This window comes from Aquarana catesbeiana, linkage group LG10 (assembly GCF_042186555.1).
Source record: "Aquarana catesbeiana isolate 2022-GZ linkage group LG10, ASM4218655v1, whole genome shotgun sequence".
NCBI lineage: Eukaryota > Metazoa > Chordata > Amphibia > Anura > Ranidae > Aquarana > Aquarana catesbeiana.
Window position 1 is genome coordinate 129,720,393 of NC_133333.1, and position 18,976 is coordinate 129,739,368.

Here is an 18,976-nt window from a genome sequence, read left to right on the forward strand (position 1 = left end):
CAAACTTTTAAGCTTCAAAAAGAACATTAAACTAGTATATATAGTGGTAGTTACTGCTTGCTACCAGTCACTGCTTCCTGCCAGATGCTTGGTAGTGTTTGCTCTGCGGCGTTCAGCTGCCAGTTCCCAGCAGGACCCACAGCTTGTGGGTCCTGCTAGGAGCTGGCTGTGGACCTGTGGGTCCTGCTGGCCACTGACCTATGGGTCCTGCTGGTCTGTAGGCCGTGGCCAGCAGGACCCACAGGTCACTGGACAGGGTCCAGCAGGATCCCACAGGTCAGCATCCAGCAGGACCCCACAGGTTCGCAGCCAGCTCCTAGCAGGAGCCGCCTGTGGATCCTGCTGGCCATGGCCTATGGGTCCTGCTGGCCTGTAGGCCATGGCCAGCAGGACCCGCAGGTCACATAGGCCATGGCCAGAGGCCAGCAAGACCCCACAGGTCAGCGGCCAGCAGGACCCCACAGGTCAGCGGCCAGCAGGACCCCACAGGTCAGCGGCCAACAGGACCCCACAGGAGTGGGACACGTCCCATTCAAAATTTAACTTGTCGCAGCAGAACAGACAGTATCGCCCCCTTTAATAAAGGGGCAACAAGTGCATGTTCTGCTGCCACATCCAAAGGTAACCTTGAACTGCAACCAATGGGTTTTGGGACTGGTGCGGGTGTATAGACTGGGAGATAGGTATCTTCCTAGTGTGGGGGCGAGATAATGTTTTAATGCCACCTGTCAGGATTCAAGCATTTGTAGGATCATTAAATGGTACAGGAATGTACCTATTGACAAATGTTTGATTCTGTTAAATTCCATACTTAAAAAGGTGTTGAAAACACAGGGGGAGTACTAGCATTCGTGACTCTTTTCTGTTAGTGATTCTAAAAGAGCCCCTATCTGAGATTAACCGAGAGCGTGGAGTATTCTCTGCAATTCTAAAAGCTCTGGAGATCATAGATTTGGAATAAACTTCGATCCTCAAATCTTGTTGTCACTTCTCCTGCTTCATTTATGAAATCAGAATCCCTACTACAAATAAGTCTTAGCCTGAGAAATTGGCCAACTGGGATCCCTCTTATTGCATGTTTTGGATGGCCTAAATCTGCTCTCAACACAACATTACCCGCAGTGGGTTTCCTAAAGTTAGAGGTCACCTCACCGTCGCTGGCCCGCAGCTCAACATCAAGGAACTCAATGGACTTCGGGCTATGTAAATCGTAAATTCAAATAATTTTCATTTAAATAGTCCAACTAAGTTCCCATGTCGAACTGCAGATCGCCGACAATGAACAGATCATCTATGAAAAACGACAATAAAATATTGTGTCTTTGCGTCGGGGGCTATTAGATGCAAAAATCTGATCCCTCTCCCACCAACCCATGTACAGGTTGGCCAATGAGCCAACTTAGCTCCCATCGAGGCCCCACACATTTGAAGATAAAATTCACCAAAAAACATGAAAAAATGATGTGCAATTAAAAATTCAAGACTCTTCAAAATAAACTCCTGCAACACAAGAGAAGCGGTCTGATCATTTAAGAATGAATGAAACCGCCTGTATACCCAGAGAATGTGGGATGGATGAATAAGGACTAGAGACATCACATGTAACCCAGTGATAATTGGGCTTCCATGCAAGGTCTTTCAATTTAACCAAGAAGTGTGTAGTGTCTCTAAGGATTCCCGGTAGGTCTCCAACCAAAGGTTATAGTTGGTGGTCTACCCATTGGCCCAAACGTTCGCTCAAAGATCCAATGCCTGCAACAATTGGTCTGCCACAAAGGGGATCTAACCCTTTATGGATCTTTGGGAGGTGATGGAACACTGGTGTGATTGGCCAATCTGGGATGAACATATCCCTCTTTGTGTGAATATGCCTGAAAGGACAGCTCTCTCTAAAAGGGTGGGCAGTTCATTCTTAAATGGTAAAATGGTAAAGTGGGGTTCACCCCAAGTTTAAGGTAGGTACTAGTGTCAAGTCAGTTCCCTCAAAGCTTTGTTTTTATACACGACTGAGTCGAGGACAACCACCGTACCACCCTTATTCGCATTCCGGATAGTGATGTGGGTGTCACCGCTCAGACTTTTAGGTGCGGCTCTTTCAGAGCTAGTGAGGCTTATCTGTCACTGAACCCCCCAAATTACAATGAGATAGGTAGATGAGGTCCCTCGCCACAAGTTTTTGAAAAGATCTAGCCCCCCCCCCCCTTTGAACCAATGGGGTAGAAATCTGATCTGAACTTAAAATATATTTTTGTGTTGCTATCTATGGGGTCCTCAATCTGAGGGCTCAATTCAATAGCCAAATCAGTGAGATCCTGTAAAGCACACACACACACACACACACACACACATCAGAAAACAATTGAGGAGAGGGAGGTGACTCACCCACATGAGAAACGTCTGGCGTGCCTTCCACAGAATCCCCCAGTTCATTAAAATAATGTTTCTTTAGTGTCAACAAGCGTGCAAATTTATTCACATCAAATAAAGTCCCAAACAAGTCAAAGTGTTTAGTCGGACAGAAATTAAGTCCTTTACGTAGGAAAGAGATTTCTGAACCACATAGTGGTCTGTGTGATAAATTTAGAATGTGAGACACTAACGCAGTGTTTGACCCCGTAACGGATAACAGGGATTTTTTACACCGCTTGTGTTTTCCCTCCTCATCTTGTTTTCCTGGTTTCTTTTTCTTCTTGCTTGGCTTGTGAGGGTTACTGTAGGGGTTGACAGTATAGTGGACGATCGCCATCGATCTGTGAATCGGCAGGTTCCGGAGATGAATCTGAAGCTGTAATAGCCATAGTGTAGTAAGTCGATTCATTCTCGGGATGGGAGAAGCTGACATGCTTTTTAATGGATGGTTTGAGTTTTCTACCAGCAGGAAAAGACGGTCTTCTCCAGGTTTAAACGTTGCCACTCTCACAATCAATGCAGTCTCGTGTCATTTCCACGATATTGACAAGATTCATTCCACCAATGTTGCCAGACATTGGAATGATGTACATAACAAGGATGTTTCAGGCTTGGGTATACAGAGCATAGGAGAGAGAATTACCACACCCATCAGAGGGGGCGATAGATTCAGAACACTCTGCAAACGAGAAGTGTTCTGGATATTCCATTTAAACCCTAGTAAGCCAATGGGGTTACATTTTGAATGGGACGTGTCCCACTTCTATGATTGAAAACATCAGCTATAGTATATGATTCTCATCTGATCCCACTTATTTACTGGCCTAGTTGTTTAAAACATTTTTATTTTTGTATATTTTTTGGCACATTTTGGCTGGTTTGTGTCCCCCCCCCCCCTTTTGTTTTATTTGGTTCCACTCCACTTTATATAATAAAGTTCCTCCTTTCTAGTATATAGCTAAGCACTACATAATGATTCCATTATTCAATCATCTTTTTATTTTTTTCATTTTTTGCTTTATTATAATATATTGGGATTATATTTATAATAATAATAGCTTGAAGTGCAACAATATTCTAAACTCTGAAGTTATGTGTATATATGGACCATGGGGGATTGTTACATACATATATGTGTAGTCTGGCACCATATTTGGGTTGTTGAGGATTGATGTGTTCTTATTCCACATTTGATATAAAACAGTCACGTTCCTGACTTGCTTTTTCCATCAGGTAAGTGTCCCTACCTCTATATGCAGGTACACATCCGTGTGTGTGTCCACTGTCGCTTTACTATGTGTGAAGCATTTAGTTTTATCATGTCTCTATTTTAACATCTTGTGGCGACATTTGATTACACACACTGAATGATGTAGCTACATGAATTTTTTAGAATCTTTCTACATAATTTTATGTCAAAGAATGTGTTTAGCACATTCTTTGGTGTTCATACTTCATTTAATGTTTTTTATTGGGTATTTAACAGACACATGAAGTATGTATGTCATGCATTGATCTATAAATGTATTGCATGCATGGAGTGCAAGGGAGAGTGACCTATTGCAACCTACCTGTTTAATGCTGAACTTAGTCATTTTAATCCCCATTCATTATTATTCAGTTTTATTATTGGTTGAAATCATTCAATATATTGGTTGCCCCAATCGCCTCCATGATCACTCATTCCCCTACATGTGTGAAAGGTTCTGCTGGACCACAGCCAATTGCGATCTGGATTAGATACGATTTGAGTTTATAAAACTCAGATTGTGATCGGTGGTCCAGCAGCTATGATTAAGCGCCATTAACGGTGCGAAACGAGTCATATCATCTGGACCTGTGTTTACGATTGATGTATGGATCAAGTTTTACTTAATAAAGGCGTTATTTTTGGAGTGCAGCTGTCCTTTCCCTAATTTTTTGCCATTTGACTTTGCTGAGCCGACACCCTTTATCTCCTACAGATCAGGACGATGTGAACACAAGTGGAATCACCTGGAGCAGTAATTACCTTTATTTGGTACCATACGCGGCACACTGCATCAAATTGGTCTGCATGGCTGTTGTCCCAGAAGGAAGCCTCTTCTGAAGATGCACAAGAAAGCCCACAAAACAGTTTGCTGAAGACAAGCAGACTAAGGATATGGGATTACTGGAACCATGTACTGTGGTCTGATGAGACTAAGATAAAATTATTTGGTTCAGATGGTGTCAAGCGTGTGTAGCGGGAACAAGGTGAGGAGTACAAAGACAATTGTGCCTTGCCTTCAGTCAAGCATGGTGGTGGGTGTGTCATGGTCTGGGTCTGCACGATTGTTTATTACAAACCATGGTTTGTAATAAAATACTTTTATACTGAACTTATGTGGTTAAGTCCTTCTCTGGTACCAGTAAAGTCCGTTAGTATTGGCTTTTGTCTCCTCTTTTTTTCCCCCCCCGTTTCTTGTACTAGGCCACCAGGTTTGCACACATCTCAGGAGGGATTTTGTCCCACTCTTTGCAGACGCTCTCCTAGTTATTAAGGTTTTGAGAATGAAATTTGGTAACTCAAACCCTCGGCTCCTGCCACATATTTTTTATGGAATTAAGGTCTGGAGACTGGCTAGGTCACTCCATGACCATAATGTGCTTCTTCTTGAGCCACTCCTTTGCTGCCTATGCCATGCGTTTTGGGTCATTGTCATGCTGGAATATCCATCCATGACCCATTTTTCATGCCCTGGGTGAGGGAAGGAGGTTCTCAAAGATTTGACGGTACATGGCCCCGTCCATCATCCCTTTGATGCGGTGAAGTTGTCCTGTCCCCTTACCAGAAAAACCACCACCAAAGCATGTTTCCACCTCCATGTTTGACTGTGGGGATGGTGTTTTTGGGGTCATAGGCAGCATTCCTCCTCCTCCAAACACGGCGAGCTGAGTTGCTTGAAGCTTGATTTTGGTCTTATATCACCACAAACACTTCCACCCAGTTCTCCTCTCAATCATTTAGATGTCCATTAGAAAACTTCAGACGGGCCTGTACATGTGTTTTGTTGAGCAGGGGGACCTTGCGGGCTCTGCAGGATTTCAGTCCTTCACATCCTAGTGAGTCACCAATTGTTTTCTTGATGACTATGGTCCCAGCAGCATCGATATCACTGACAAGATTCTCCTGTGTAGTTCTGTGCTGATTCCCCACCATTGAGATCGTGCATTGAGCCCCAGACGGAGGGAGATTAATGCTGTGTACACACGACCGGACTTTCCGTCAGAAAAGGTCAGACGGAATCATTCTGTCCGACATTCCGATCGTGTGTGGGCTTCATCTGACTTTTTCTTTTTAAAATTCTGACGGACCTAGAAATAGATCATGTTTCAAATCTTTCCGACTGATTCAATCCCCATTGGGAAAACCATTCGTCTGTATGCTAGTCCGACGGACCAAAAACACGCAAGGGCAGCTATTGGCTACTGAATTTCCTTTTTCTAGTCCCGTCGTACGTCATCGCGTTCTAAACTAACGGACTTTGGTGCGATCGTGTGTAGGCAAGTCCGTTTCAGCGGAACTCCGTTGGAACGACCGTCAGAGCCTACTCTGACAGAAAGTCCGGTCGTGTGTACGTGGCATGACAGTTATTTTGTGTTTCTTCCATTTACGAATTATCGCACCAACTGTTGTCACCCTCTCACCAAGCTGCATGAAGATAGTCTTGTAACCTATTCCAGCCTGGTGGAGGTCTACAATCTTGCCCTGACATCCTTGGAGAGCTCTTTGGTGTTGGCCATGGTGGAGAGATTGGAATCTGATTGATTGCTTCTGTGGACAGGTGTCTTCTATACAGGTAAAAAGCTGAGATTAGGAGCACTCCCTTTAAGAGTGCTCCTAATCTCAGCTCGTTACCTGTACAGAAGACACCTGGGAGGTAGAAATCTTGCCGATTGATAGGGGATCAAATACTTATTTCACTCATTAAAATGCAAATCAATTTATAACTTTTTTGAAATGCATTTTACTGGATATTTTTGTTATTCTGTCACTCACTGTTAAAATAAACCTAGAGTACAAGCAAATATAGACATGGGAGTCCCGCTCCAAATGCAGATCAATGTAGTACTCACCTAGTAATACCAAAGGGTCGTTGTCTAAAAAATAACAAAAAAAAAATGCAAACAAAAAACGGGGAGACTCAACACACCCAATCTGATTTGACTACAAAATGTATTAAGCATCAATGGGGAAAAACACATATCAGCATAAAAAAAAAAAAAAAAAAAAAAAAAAACCACCAAATACCCCCCCAGAACTAGAATCCTCCACCTCCCCACACTAAAACCACCCTCCCCAAAACCTGCTCTCAACTAGAACCACCCCTCACCAGTAAAAAGGGAGGAGGTGGGGGATGCATCTGGGCCTACCCCCCCCCCCCCCCAACAATAGGCCCTACACACCACCCAACCAGGGACCAAATACCTGATCTAAGCCCTACTGTGGATAGTGCCACATCTTAAAGCCACAGTGGGTGAAGGGGGCACTTTCTCAGAGCATGGCAGGGATATATCCGGGAAACCAGCCCGTCTCGGCCCGCTATTGATCTAGATTCCTAAAACCTAGAGACCAAACATGGTCAGTCTTATGTAGTCAGTCATATAGTCATAGTCTGTGGCACTGGACCCCGATGACCATGGCACGTACCGAATGGTGCAATTAGCCTCAGACTAAAGCAGTTAAAGTGGATGTAAACCCAATGTCATCCTTTCTAAACTACTGCCATAGGGGTTATCTATAAGGATATACATGCCTCCTGCATGTATCTTTACCTGTCAAATGTCTCCCCTCTGTTATGAGAGCTGAAAAACTGCAGATTCTGTGAGTGGGTCTGTTGTCTGGAGCACGGTGGGTGGAGTCATGATGTCAGTAGACTCCCCGCCCACCTCTACACTCCCCTGTGTATTTTTAACACTGAACTTCTGCTATGATCTCTAACATCTAGTGAAAAGACAGGAAAGTAACCACATGACTTCAGCATGCCAAATCATGCTGAGGTGTGGAACAGCCAATCCTTGCAGAGCTGCTGAAGAAAGGAGCGGGGGAGGGAATTAAAAAAAATAATGCATGTGTCTTAGGCTGTCACTCACAGCAAGGGGGAGTATTTGACAAAGTTTTTGTCAGTTTGTCAAGATTTCTCTCACTGAACAATAAAAGGGGATTGCTCAGAGATGGATTAACTCTGTGTGGCAAGACTGGGCTCAAATGATAGGAAATCTTATACTCTACAGTATTATTAAAAAAAAAAAAAAATTCGGGTTTACATCCACTTTAACTGCTAGTCTGTGCTGGGGTAAAAAATGAAAGGAGCCCATATGACTGAGAACCGTAACAAGCAAGTGCTGAAAACTGGGCTATCCATTCGTGACACATTTTTGCCAGACAAGATTGGAGGTAAACGATACATCTTCCACCTTTAATTGAAACTGGGATCTGCTTGCTAATTTCTGTGTATGTGCTTTTGGTGATCTATGCTGCCTTCAAATTCTTTACCTCTGTCCAGATCACTGTGATGTTTATTTTACTTTCTTATTGTCTATAACTAAATTATGAGCTGTTCCTATCTTTACGGCTGTGACCTTTCTGCTCGCTTGCTATGTCTTGTAGTGAGCCTTGGTGTGAGAAGTTTATTCTGTTAGCCATATGTTCCTCCTATGCAATCCTGACTAATTGGCAATACCCCAAACTAAACTCAGTATAAATTTAGGCCTTATATTAGGGGATACACAGGCAGGGTTTTGCATAGGCTGGGATTGCATTGGCAACTATAATCTTGGATAAAGTATTCATATTGGATTAAGTATTACACTTCCGCTCAGCACTTCAAAGCGAAAAAACACAACAGACTTCTGCAGAACACTAAACAGACAGGTGACCTGATTCTCCATCAAACTTTTTCATCTCTCATTCAGGCTTCCTCTCAATTTCACCACTCTGTATCATGCACTCCCTACTTTTCCTTCTCACAGTTGCATCCTCTCTCCTTAAATTCGTGTCCCCCCCACATAAGTCACTCTCCCATATCACCTCTCTCGCCCTTCTGCTTCTCCTAACTGGAGATATTTCCCCAAATCCTGGACCACCATCATTTACCTTGGGCCAACATACCCAGCACCCCCCATCCTCTGACAGCAGCCGCAATCCGCACAATCCCATTTCTATTCCTCTTCAGCCTAGAACCAGCCTCCCCTTCTCCTGTGCCCTTTTGAATGTCCGCTCTGTTTGTAACAAACTCACCACCGTCCATGACCTATTTATCACAAATTTCCTGAACCTTATTGCAATTACTGAGACCTGGATTCAAGCATCTGACCTTCCTTCTCCTGCTTCTCTCTCCTATGGTGGCCTCCTGTGGACTCACTCTCCCAGGCCTAGTGGACAGAAAGAAGGTGGTGTTGGAATTCTATCCCCTCAAAGCACTTTTCAGGTTCTTCATCCACCCCCCTCTCTGTCCCTCTCCTCATTTGAAGCTCACTGTATTCGTCTATTTTCTCCAGTTTCATTGAGAATTGCTGTGATCTATTGGCCCCCTGGACCGGTATCAAACTTCCTTGACGACTTCTCTGCCTGGCTACCCTACTTTCTCTCTTCTGAAATGCCAACAATCATTCTTGGTGACTTCAACATCCCTGTTAATCTTAACACTCCCGCTACTTCTAAGCTGCTGAGCCCAACCTCCTCTTTTGACCTAAAACAATGGACAAGGGCTTCTACTCTGTTGGCAACTGCCTTGACCTCATATTCTCCTACCTATGCACTCCACACAACCTCTCCAATATTCCCTTTCCTCTCTCTGATCAACACCTTTTTCATTTCACCCTCTCCTTGTCTGCCTCCTCCTTGCCTTCCAACTACCAAACTATTACCCGTAGAAACCTTCACCATCTTACCCTTCTCTTATTTTTTTCTGCTACAGATTATCTCTACGACAAAATCTCATCCTTTTCCTGCCCCAACTTGGCCACCTCTGTTTACAACAGTTCACCTTCGCCCCCCTCACTATGCACAGACTCAGGCCCCGACTGCTACAACCCTGGCAGACAGACAATACCAGAAGCCTCAAAAAACGTAGCCTCGCTCTTGAGCGTCTGTGGTGTATAACTAAGTCACAGCAAGATTTCAGCCAATATAAATCTGCCCTCCAAAAATACCATTCCGGCCTGCACATTGCCAAACAGACCTACTTTATCATTCTCATCCCTCTCACGCAGTCCCAGTCAACTCTTTTCTACCTTTACCACTCTACTTCGTCCTCCATTACCCCCACCAACTAAATTACTCACTGCCCAGGAGATTGCTAATCACTTCAAAAATAAGACCGAGACAATTCGTCTCGAGATCTCTGCTCTACAGATATCTCCCTAAATTTACACTCCTTGTCCTCCTGCACAATCAATACTTCCCTCTTTTAACCCAGCTACTATAGAGGAAGTCACTAAACTTTTTTCTAATGCCCACCTAACCTCTTGCCCCCTGTTCCTTCTCAAATACTACGGTCACCATCTGACTCAATCCTAGACTCCTTAACCCACATCTTCCAACCTCTCACTCTCTACGGGCATCTTCCCCAACCCTCTAAAACATGCGCTAGTCACTCCCATGCCAAAAAAGGCCTCAGACCCCACCAATCTTAACAACCTAAGACCTATCTCTTTACTCCCTTTTGCTTCCAAACTCCTTGAACGTTTAGTCTGCAACCGATTGAGCGACCACCTCATTGAGAATAACGTTCTTGATCCCCTTCAGTCTGGATTTCGCCCACAGCACTCCACAGAAACTGCCCTCCTAAAACTCAAACTTACTAACAGCCAAAACCAACGGTCATTATTCCGTACTCTTACTCTTGGACCTTTCCGCTGCCTTTGATAAAGTTGACCACCCCCTCCTCCTCAAAAAACTCAATTTGCTTGGTGACCATGGCCGCACTCTCCATTGGTTAGAATCTTACCCATCTCATCACACCTCCACTTCCTCTTCTCCAACTCCTCTTACCGTTGGGGTCCCCCAAGGTTCTGTCCTTGGACCTCTACTATTCTCGGTCTACACATCCTCCCTGGGTCAGCTGATAGCCTCCCATGGCTTTCACTACCATTTATATGCTGATGACACTCTCAGCTCACCCCATCAATCTCCTCACGCATCACTGATTTACTAACAGACATATCAGCCTGGATGTTAAGCCACTTCCTCAAACTGAACCTATCTAAAACCGAGCTCATAATATTTCCTCCCGCACGCGCCCCCTCCCCTGACTTCTCTGTCAAGATTAATGGCACATCTATCAGTCCGTCCCCACATGCCAGGGGTAACCTTAGACTCGGAACTGTCCTTTCAGGCCCACATACAATCCCTGTCCAAATCATGCCACCTTAGCCTCCGCAACATTTCCAGAATACGCCCCTTTTTAACTAAAGACACCACCAAGCTTTTAATTCACTCCCTGGTTATCTCTCGCCTCGACTACTGCAACTCCCTCCTCATTGGATTACCTTTACATAGACTATCCCCCCTTCAGTCCATAATGAATGCCGCTGCAAGACTCATCCACCTTACCAACCATTCAGTGTCCTCCACCCCTCTCTGCCAATTCCTCCACTGGCTTCCACTCACCCAACAAATAAAATTCAAAGTACAAACAATAATTTACAAAGCCATCCATAACTCTGCCTCCAGCTACATCACTAACCTAGTCCCAAAATACCAACCAAGCCACTCTCTTCGGTCATCCCAAGACCTCCTGCTCTCTAGCTCCCTTGTCACCTCCTCCCATGCTCGCCTCCAGGATTTCTCCAGAGCATCTCCCATCCTTTGGAAATCCCTACCCCAATCTGTCTGACTGTCCCTAATCTATCCATCTTTAGGCGATCCCTGAAAATGCTTCTCTTTAAAGAAGCTTATCCTGCTTCTAACTAACACTGTTTTACTTCCTTCATCAGCTCATCCCCCACAGCTACTACCTTTTGTATCAACTGACCCTTACATTACATTGTAATGTAACTGTAATGTCTGCTCTCATGTTGTAAAGCGCTGCGCAAACTGTTGGCGCTATATAAAACCTGTATAACAATAATAATAATCGAGCTAGGATGTGCCGATTCCTGTACTATGAGGACTACCACATTACACATATAGGACAGCTTGCAAACATGGAGATTCCCAAGTCTGTAGGGTACCTTTCCACCTGCTAGTCATGCAGCCGTGTAGCCTGTATCCAGTATAGTCGTGTCAGATGTACTCACAGACCTCAGCCTTTGCTCCTTCCAGATATTCAGGTGTAACACAGCCAAGCCGCCACCCAACTCGTTAAAATAAACCTATCATTAAAATTATAGACTGATAAATTATTTGTCAGTGGGCAAACGTACAAAATCAGCAGGGGGTCAAATACTTTTTCCCTCACGTTTACTATACTTCCAGTGCTGGACCCTTTGGTCTCAGCTTCCGCAGCTGCAGAGCCGAATGCAGCCACTCTGCCTGCCTCTCCTCCTGCCTTCTATGAATTGGCAGCAAAGGGGATGGGAGGGTAGAGCTACTGCCATATAGGAAGGCAGCATCCCACCCGTAAGAGTACTAGTTGTGCAGTGATAGCTGTATTCCCCGCACCAAATAAAACTGTCAGATATAAACAATAGGAGATAAGTCCACAAGGTAGCATGCACCTCAAATGGGACTTAATTCTTAGAAATCCAGAACATTTTAGAAAGTAGCTGAATTCCTGCAATTCAACCTAAAGTTCAACTGTTACAAACTGGCTCTCATGCAGGCATGGAAGAAATGAAAACCCATGTTAGCAGCCCAGTAAAACAAAAAAATAATTACAAAAGACAAAATTAAGCATTAAGCAGAAAGCAAATAGCAAATGGAATGACAGTAAGCAAGCAGGCAGGAAATAGAGCTTTTCCAAACCTGTGCTGCTTCCTGACTGGGGAAGGGTGGTCCTCAGGTTGTCAAAATCCGAAAACTCATCCTTATCTGCAGAACTGATGAACTGGTCAAAGGTGGTACTGGCTAAGGAGGCAGGAGGAGCAGACGGAGACAAGCATATACATAAAGACATACATGTTAAAATACAAACAAGGATTCACAAAAAACAGACAATAGGTAAAATAGGGGAATGGGGTCAGATTCATGCATCAGAGCTGAACTGTATGTGCACCCAGTACAAAACTCAAATATAAGCTGGATTTTGGGCACTACCTTGCATTTCCTAAACCATATTACAGCAAAAACAAAAAAACAAACAAAAAACAAAAAACAAAAAAAAAAAAGGCCTCAACAGATCCCGTAGTATTCAACCAGGATTTTACCCAGATCATCTGCCAAGTTAGAAACATGTCATACTTACCTGCTCTGTGTAATAGTTTTGCACAGACCAGCCCCGATCCTCCTGTACTCGGGTCTCCCACCGAACTCCTGGCCCCTCCCCTCCTGCGGAATGCCCCCAGAGCAAGCAGCTTGTGATGGGAGGCTCCCAAGCCTCTGCTATGCGTGTACATTCACACGCAGAGTCATAGCTTGGCCCAGCCGCCTCTCCCTCATTGGCTTACTAACTGTGATTGACAGCAGCGGGAGCCAAAGACTGCCAATGAGGAGGGAGAGTGCCCGGAGAGCTGTGGCTCTTGTGCACATCGCTGGATCGGAATGGGGCTCAGGTTAAGTATTAGGGGGGGGTTGCTGCACGGGTGTTTTTTTTACCTTCATGCATGAAGGAAAAAAAAAAAAAAAAAAAAAAAGAAAAAAGCTGAGCCTTTGTAACGACTTTAAAGCTGAAATCTAGGTAGTTGTAAAAAGGCACAAAATAATGCAGTTCTACATTTATTAATTCATGCTGCAATGTATTTTTTTTCCCTTGTTCAATAAATTTTGAGTTTTAGAAAATTGTTGACCAAGTTAAAACAGAAATGCAGAGAGTTTTGTTAACCGACAACTGTTCGTGTAGGTAATAATTCACAAGGAAAGGCCATGTTTAACCACTTGCCTACCAGACAGTCTTGCAGCCACCGAAGTGCACACTTTAACCGCCCCACGTACATTTATGCGGCAGGGCGGCCCTTAACTTCAGCCCGGGAAGGACTTGCCCCCTTAATGACCAGGCCATTTTTTGCGATACGGCACTGTGTCACTTTAACTCGCAATTGCTCGGTCGTGCGACGCTGTACCCAAACAAAATTCACATCATTTTTGGTGGTATTTGATCACCTCTTCCATTTTTATTTTTTGCGCTATAAACAAAGTGACAATTTTGAAAAAAAAAAAAAAAAAAAAACAAACCTACTTTTTGCTATAATACATATCCAAAAAAAATATATAAAAAATAGGATTTTTATAAAACAGCTTACCTGTAAAGTCCTTTTCTTGGAGTATATCACATGACACAGAGCCACAGTAATTACTTTATGGGTTTATATGGCATCTTCAGGTGATGGACACTGGCACACCCTAGACACACACCCTAGACAGGAAGTTCAATTCCCTATATAACCCCTCCCCTTACCGGGAGTACCTCAGTTTTCTAGCAAAGCAATACATGTGAAAGAGGGGAGGGATCTCTGTGTCCCATGATGTACTCCAACAAAAGGATTTTACAGGTAAGCAGTTATAAAAATCCTATTTTCTTTATCATACATCACGGGACACAGAGCCACAGTAATTACTGTATGGGATGTCCCAGAGCAATGCCACCTAAGGGGAGGGGACAATAACAAAAGTAGGGTGCAATCAGACCTGAGGATCTGCCTGCAGCCCACGAAGCACTAACAGCCCTGGTGGAGTGCACTTTGATTTGAAAAGGTGGAGCTTTCCTCTTCAAACCATAAGCTTGAATAATCACTTGCCGAATCCATTTGGCAATAGTGGATTTTGACGCTGCCTGTCCTTTCCTAGGACCTTAAACCTCTTGCAACCTCTGGCAACACAAACAAAACATCTGTTTTCCGAATCTGAGCAGTCACCTTCAAATAGATTTTGACTGCTCTCACTACATCCAAAGAATGTAGTGACTTTTCTTCCGTAGAAGAGGGTTCTGGAAAAAAATGAAGGTAGAATATCCTGGTTTAAATGAAAATCTGAAACCACCTTAGAATGAGGAAGCAATACTACTCTAGCCTTGTGTATGATTAAATATGTCTCTTTACAAGAAAGAGCCGCCAACTCTGATACCCTTCTTGCAGAAGATATGGCTACCAGAAAAACTAGTTTCCTTGTCAAAAGGACCAAGGGGAATGTTGTATCGGCTCAAACGGCTGTTTCTGTAATGCCCATAGAACTAAATTCAAGTCCCAAGGGTTCAGGGGTGCTCTAACTGGTGGATTAAGTCGCGTTTCCCCCTGTATAAAGCTTTGAACCAAAGAATGCGAAGCAAGCGGACGTTGAAATAATATAGGTAAGGCCGAGACCTGGCCCTTGATAGTACTCAAAGGCCAGTTTCATCTCTAACCCCATTTGCAGAAAAGAAAGAATTCTACCTATGACATACTTTCTAGGATGCCAACCCCTGGATTCACAAAAGGAGACCTATGCCTTCCAGACTCTATAATAAATGACTCTGGAAGCTTGCTTCCTTGCATTAATCAAAGTAGATATCACTGAGCCTGAAAGCCCATGATTCTTCAGAATGTGGGATTCAATAGCCAAACCGTTAAATTTAGCGTTTGTAAAGTAGGATGGAACACTGGTCCCTGCGATAGCAGGTCTGGACGTGGTGGTAGGGTCCACGGGGCCCCTACCACCATCTTTACTATTTCTGCATACCAAGATCTTCTGGGCCACAAAAACTACAGACTTCCTTTCCCGCTTGATCCTGCAAAGAAGTCAAGATAGCAGCAGAATAGGAGGGAATGCATAAATCAGTGAGAACTGATCCCACGGGGTCACCAACGCATCTGTTCCGCATGTGAGTGGACCCCTTTGTCCTTGACACAAAGTTGTCGACTTTGTTGTTGAACCTGGATGCAAAGATCTATGTTCGGGGTCCCCCATCTTTGGCATATAGCCAGGAAGATGTCAGGGTGAAGGGACCATTCCCCGGGAACAACTGCTGGCGACTTAAGTAGTCCGCCTGCCAGTTCTCTACCCCTGGAATGAAGATTGCCGATATGCACAGCACATGCTTTTCTGCCCAGGCTAGGATATGGTTTACCTCTGCCTGGGCTGCCTGACTTCTGGTGCCCCATTGGTGATTGATATAAGCCACTGCTGTGGCATTGTCAGATTGAATCCTGACAGGACAATCCCGCAACTTGAATATCCAGGCCTAGGCCTAGGTACACTGCCCCAATCTCTAGAATGTTGATGGGCAAGGTCCTTTTGGTTCTGGACCATTTCCCTTGGACAGACACCTCTTCCAGGACTGCTCCCCAACCCGAAAGGCTGGCATCTGTTACTACTTTCCAGGTAACTGGTAAGGAGTTCCCCTTCTGCAGATTCTCCGATATCTCCCACCAACTGAGGTTTTGGCGCACTTTTGGCAACAAACACATCGGAAAATCTAGTGCTTGAACCTTCCTGTTCCAGGCAGACAGGATACTGGTTTTGCAGTAGTCTCGAATGAAACTGAGCATAGGGAACTGCTTCGAATGAAGTCACCATCTTCCCCAACAACCTCATACAAAGGCGAATAGAAGGAACCTTCTTTGCCCTGACCACCTGAACCAGCTCCCTTATGGCACTGATCTTTGGCTGGGGTAAAAACACCTTCTTCTGGGCTGTATCTATAACCAAACCCAAGTACTCTAATCTTCTTACTGGCTTTAAAGAAGATTTCTCTAGGTTGAGGACCCAACCTAGGTATTCCAGGTAGTTGACTGTGGTGACCATGCTTTGGTCCAAGCGGGCTACCACACGGTCTATCAAGAGCAGGTCGTCCAGGTAAGCTATTATCGTTATACCTTGAGTTCTTAATCTGGCCAGAGGGAGGGCCAGAAGTTTTGTAAACACCCGAGGTGCAGTAGCCAGACCGAAAGGCAAGGCTACAAACTGAAAATGAAGTTTTTCTACTTCAAAACGCAGATATTTCTGGTTAACGGGAAAATAGGTACATGCAGGTATGCATTCTTGATGTCGATTGATGCCAGAAGTTCTCCTCCTTGTAGGATGGAGACTACTGATCAGATTGATTCCATGCGAAAAGAGCAAATTTTCAGGGACCGGTTAAGATCTTTGAGAACTAGAATGAGTCTGACATCTCCATTTGGTTTTGGCACCGTGAAAAGGTTTGAATAAAACCAACCCCTGCTCTTCCATGGGGAACACCATGATCACTTTTTGTGACAAAAGGCGGTCTAACGATAGAAAGACTTTTTTCTCTGGATCTTTGGGGACATGTGACCTGAGGAAACGAGATGGGAATACTTGGAACTCTAGTTTGTAACCTAGAGCTACTGTGGAGACCACCCATCTGTCTCGAAATTCTTACTGCCGGACCCTTGAGAACTGCAGAAATCTCCCCCCCCAACTCGAACGAGCGGGGGCGCCCCTTCATAAAGAGGCTTTAGTGTTCTGATGGTTTCCTCCATCAGGACTTGTTTTGTCCCTGAGGTTTACCTCTTGAACCTGATGGTGGAGGCCGTCGGGACTGCCTGGAGGCTGATGCCCCTGGCACTGGAGAAAGAGCCCGTTTAAATGAGGGACGTTTACTTTTTTTCTTAACTGGCAAAAGGGTACTTTTTCCACGTATTTTTTGGATATATTTGTCCAAATCATCCCCAAACAGCTTTTCACCACGGAAAAGAAATCCAGCAAGGAGCTTTTTGCATGGAGCTTCGGCTGACCAACTTTTCAACCATAGGATTCTACGCATATGCGCCAACCCAAGCGTAAGGCAAGAGGTTTAAAGAATAGAATCTCTTATTGCGTCAATTGCAAAACACAAAGCCGCTGGCAGCTCGGCTAACTCCTGGGCCTGCTGTTCAGGGAAAACCTTGAGCACCTGTTTCAATTGTCTCTCAAGGATTGCCATACCCCTATTGCCACCACTGCAGGTTTGTCTACTGAACCTGCCAGGGAAAAAATGTTTTTCAACAGGAATTCCAATTTTTTATCAGTTGGATTTCTTAAGCATTTGCGCATTGTCAACTGGACAAGTCAAACTTTTATTCACAGAGGATATAGCAGCGTCAATTTCTGGTATACTCCACATCTTAGTAAACTTTTCCTCCATAGGATAAACTGTTGAAAAAACTTTTTAGGAGGGAAAAATGCTTATTTGGGTGATCTCACTCAGAATACATAAGTTTTTCCAGCAATGAATGTACAGGAAAGGCACACAAAGCTTGAGGAGGCTTTAGTGAACCCAAGCAAGAAGTGTGCTCTTCAACGGACTCAGTTAAGGGTAGCTTAAATGTGGAACGGACCATTTCAGTAAGAGAATGCACCATGAACTTCTCAGCTTGTGAAGCTGAAGGAGGTCCATCCCCACTTGATTCCTCAGAAGAGGAGTCATCAGTCTCTTTACAGCCAGCTGAGGGGGATTCATCCTCCCTCTGTTCCTCCGATCGTGGATCCTGGGTGGTAGAAGGGGACCTAATGCGCTTTCTTCCACTCTGTAAAGATGCGATTAAAGCCGCTAACCTTTCCTCAAATCAGAGGCAACAAACCTCCTCAGTTATATAGACAGGGGCTGAAGTGTCGGAAGCAATGGCAGCCCCCGACAACCCTGATGGCTCACTCTGACCAGCCTTCCTAGATCTTTCAGGGGGAGGTGGTGTTGCAGAGGGAGGGTCCTTAGGGCCTGAGGGTGACTACTTTGTGCCCTTGTTTTTAGTGGTATTTGTACCACCCCCTTTGGTCATAGTGCTGAGCACAAACGCAGAAGTACTACCCAAAAAATGCACCCACTGCTCAGCAATAGTAAAGTAAACGTGCCCTGGGAATGCCTGTGTCACCCACATTCATATGCCACCCGTCTGCTCTGTGTCCCTCCTTCAGCTGTATGCACCTGAAAAACGTGCACTTTATAGCTTACACAGCCGGTGTTGTGGGCACTGAACCACGCTGACGCCGCTAAGCCCCGCCCGCTTCCTCCGACCACCCATCATCCCCTCATCTTTTTCAAAAGACTGTTTTCCCGCGTGAGCAGGGCTCCGATCTGCCCAGGTCGCATGTGGAGGTGGGCTGGGGTGGAGGAGAGCTGCTGGATGGGGGAACCGCCGTAATGGCTGCGGGAGCGGCACGGTATACCTCCGACTGAGCCATGCTCCCTTTCCCTCCTGGAGAGAAGCTGTCCAGGTGGGGAGGGGGGGGGGGACACATTCAAAAAAAGAAACCCCCCCCCCTTCCCACGTCTTACCTGGGACTTGGGCTGGAGGAAGAGTGCAACTTGTGACAGAGCGAGACTGACAAGCATGGAATCATGACAGCCCTCGGTAACGACTACAGGCATGACAACATTTACTTAAAGGAGAAAACCCACAAGAATTAGAAAAATTCCTAAGGAATCTCCCTTACCTTACCCAGCTGCAGGGTTCTGTGGTAACCAGACCCAAGCTTCACCACGCACGGTGGGCTCTGTTAAAAAACCTTCGGGAACTGGGGCCCCTTTTTAAT

At 44.9% G+C, this 18,976-nt stretch overlaps 1 protein-coding gene across 9 annotated transcripts in view; it reads right to left on the minus strand.

The window, feature by feature from the left end:
• LOC141110891 (epsin-1-like) overlaps positions 1-18,976 on the minus strand; it is a 157,599-nt gene that overhangs the window by 25,983 nt on the left and 112,640 nt on the right. For 6 of the 9 annotated variants that reach the window (XM_073602645.1, XM_073602643.1, XM_073602644.1 and 3 more), the window contains one exon: positions 12,341-12,442. The exons of the other annotated variants lie outside the window; for them this stretch is intronic. In XM_073602645.1, coding sequence (XP_073458746.1) covers positions 12,341-12,442 — 102 coding nt within the window. The remainder of the gene's footprint in view (positions 1-12,340; positions 12,443-18,976) is intronic. 9 annotated transcript variants of the gene reach the window in all.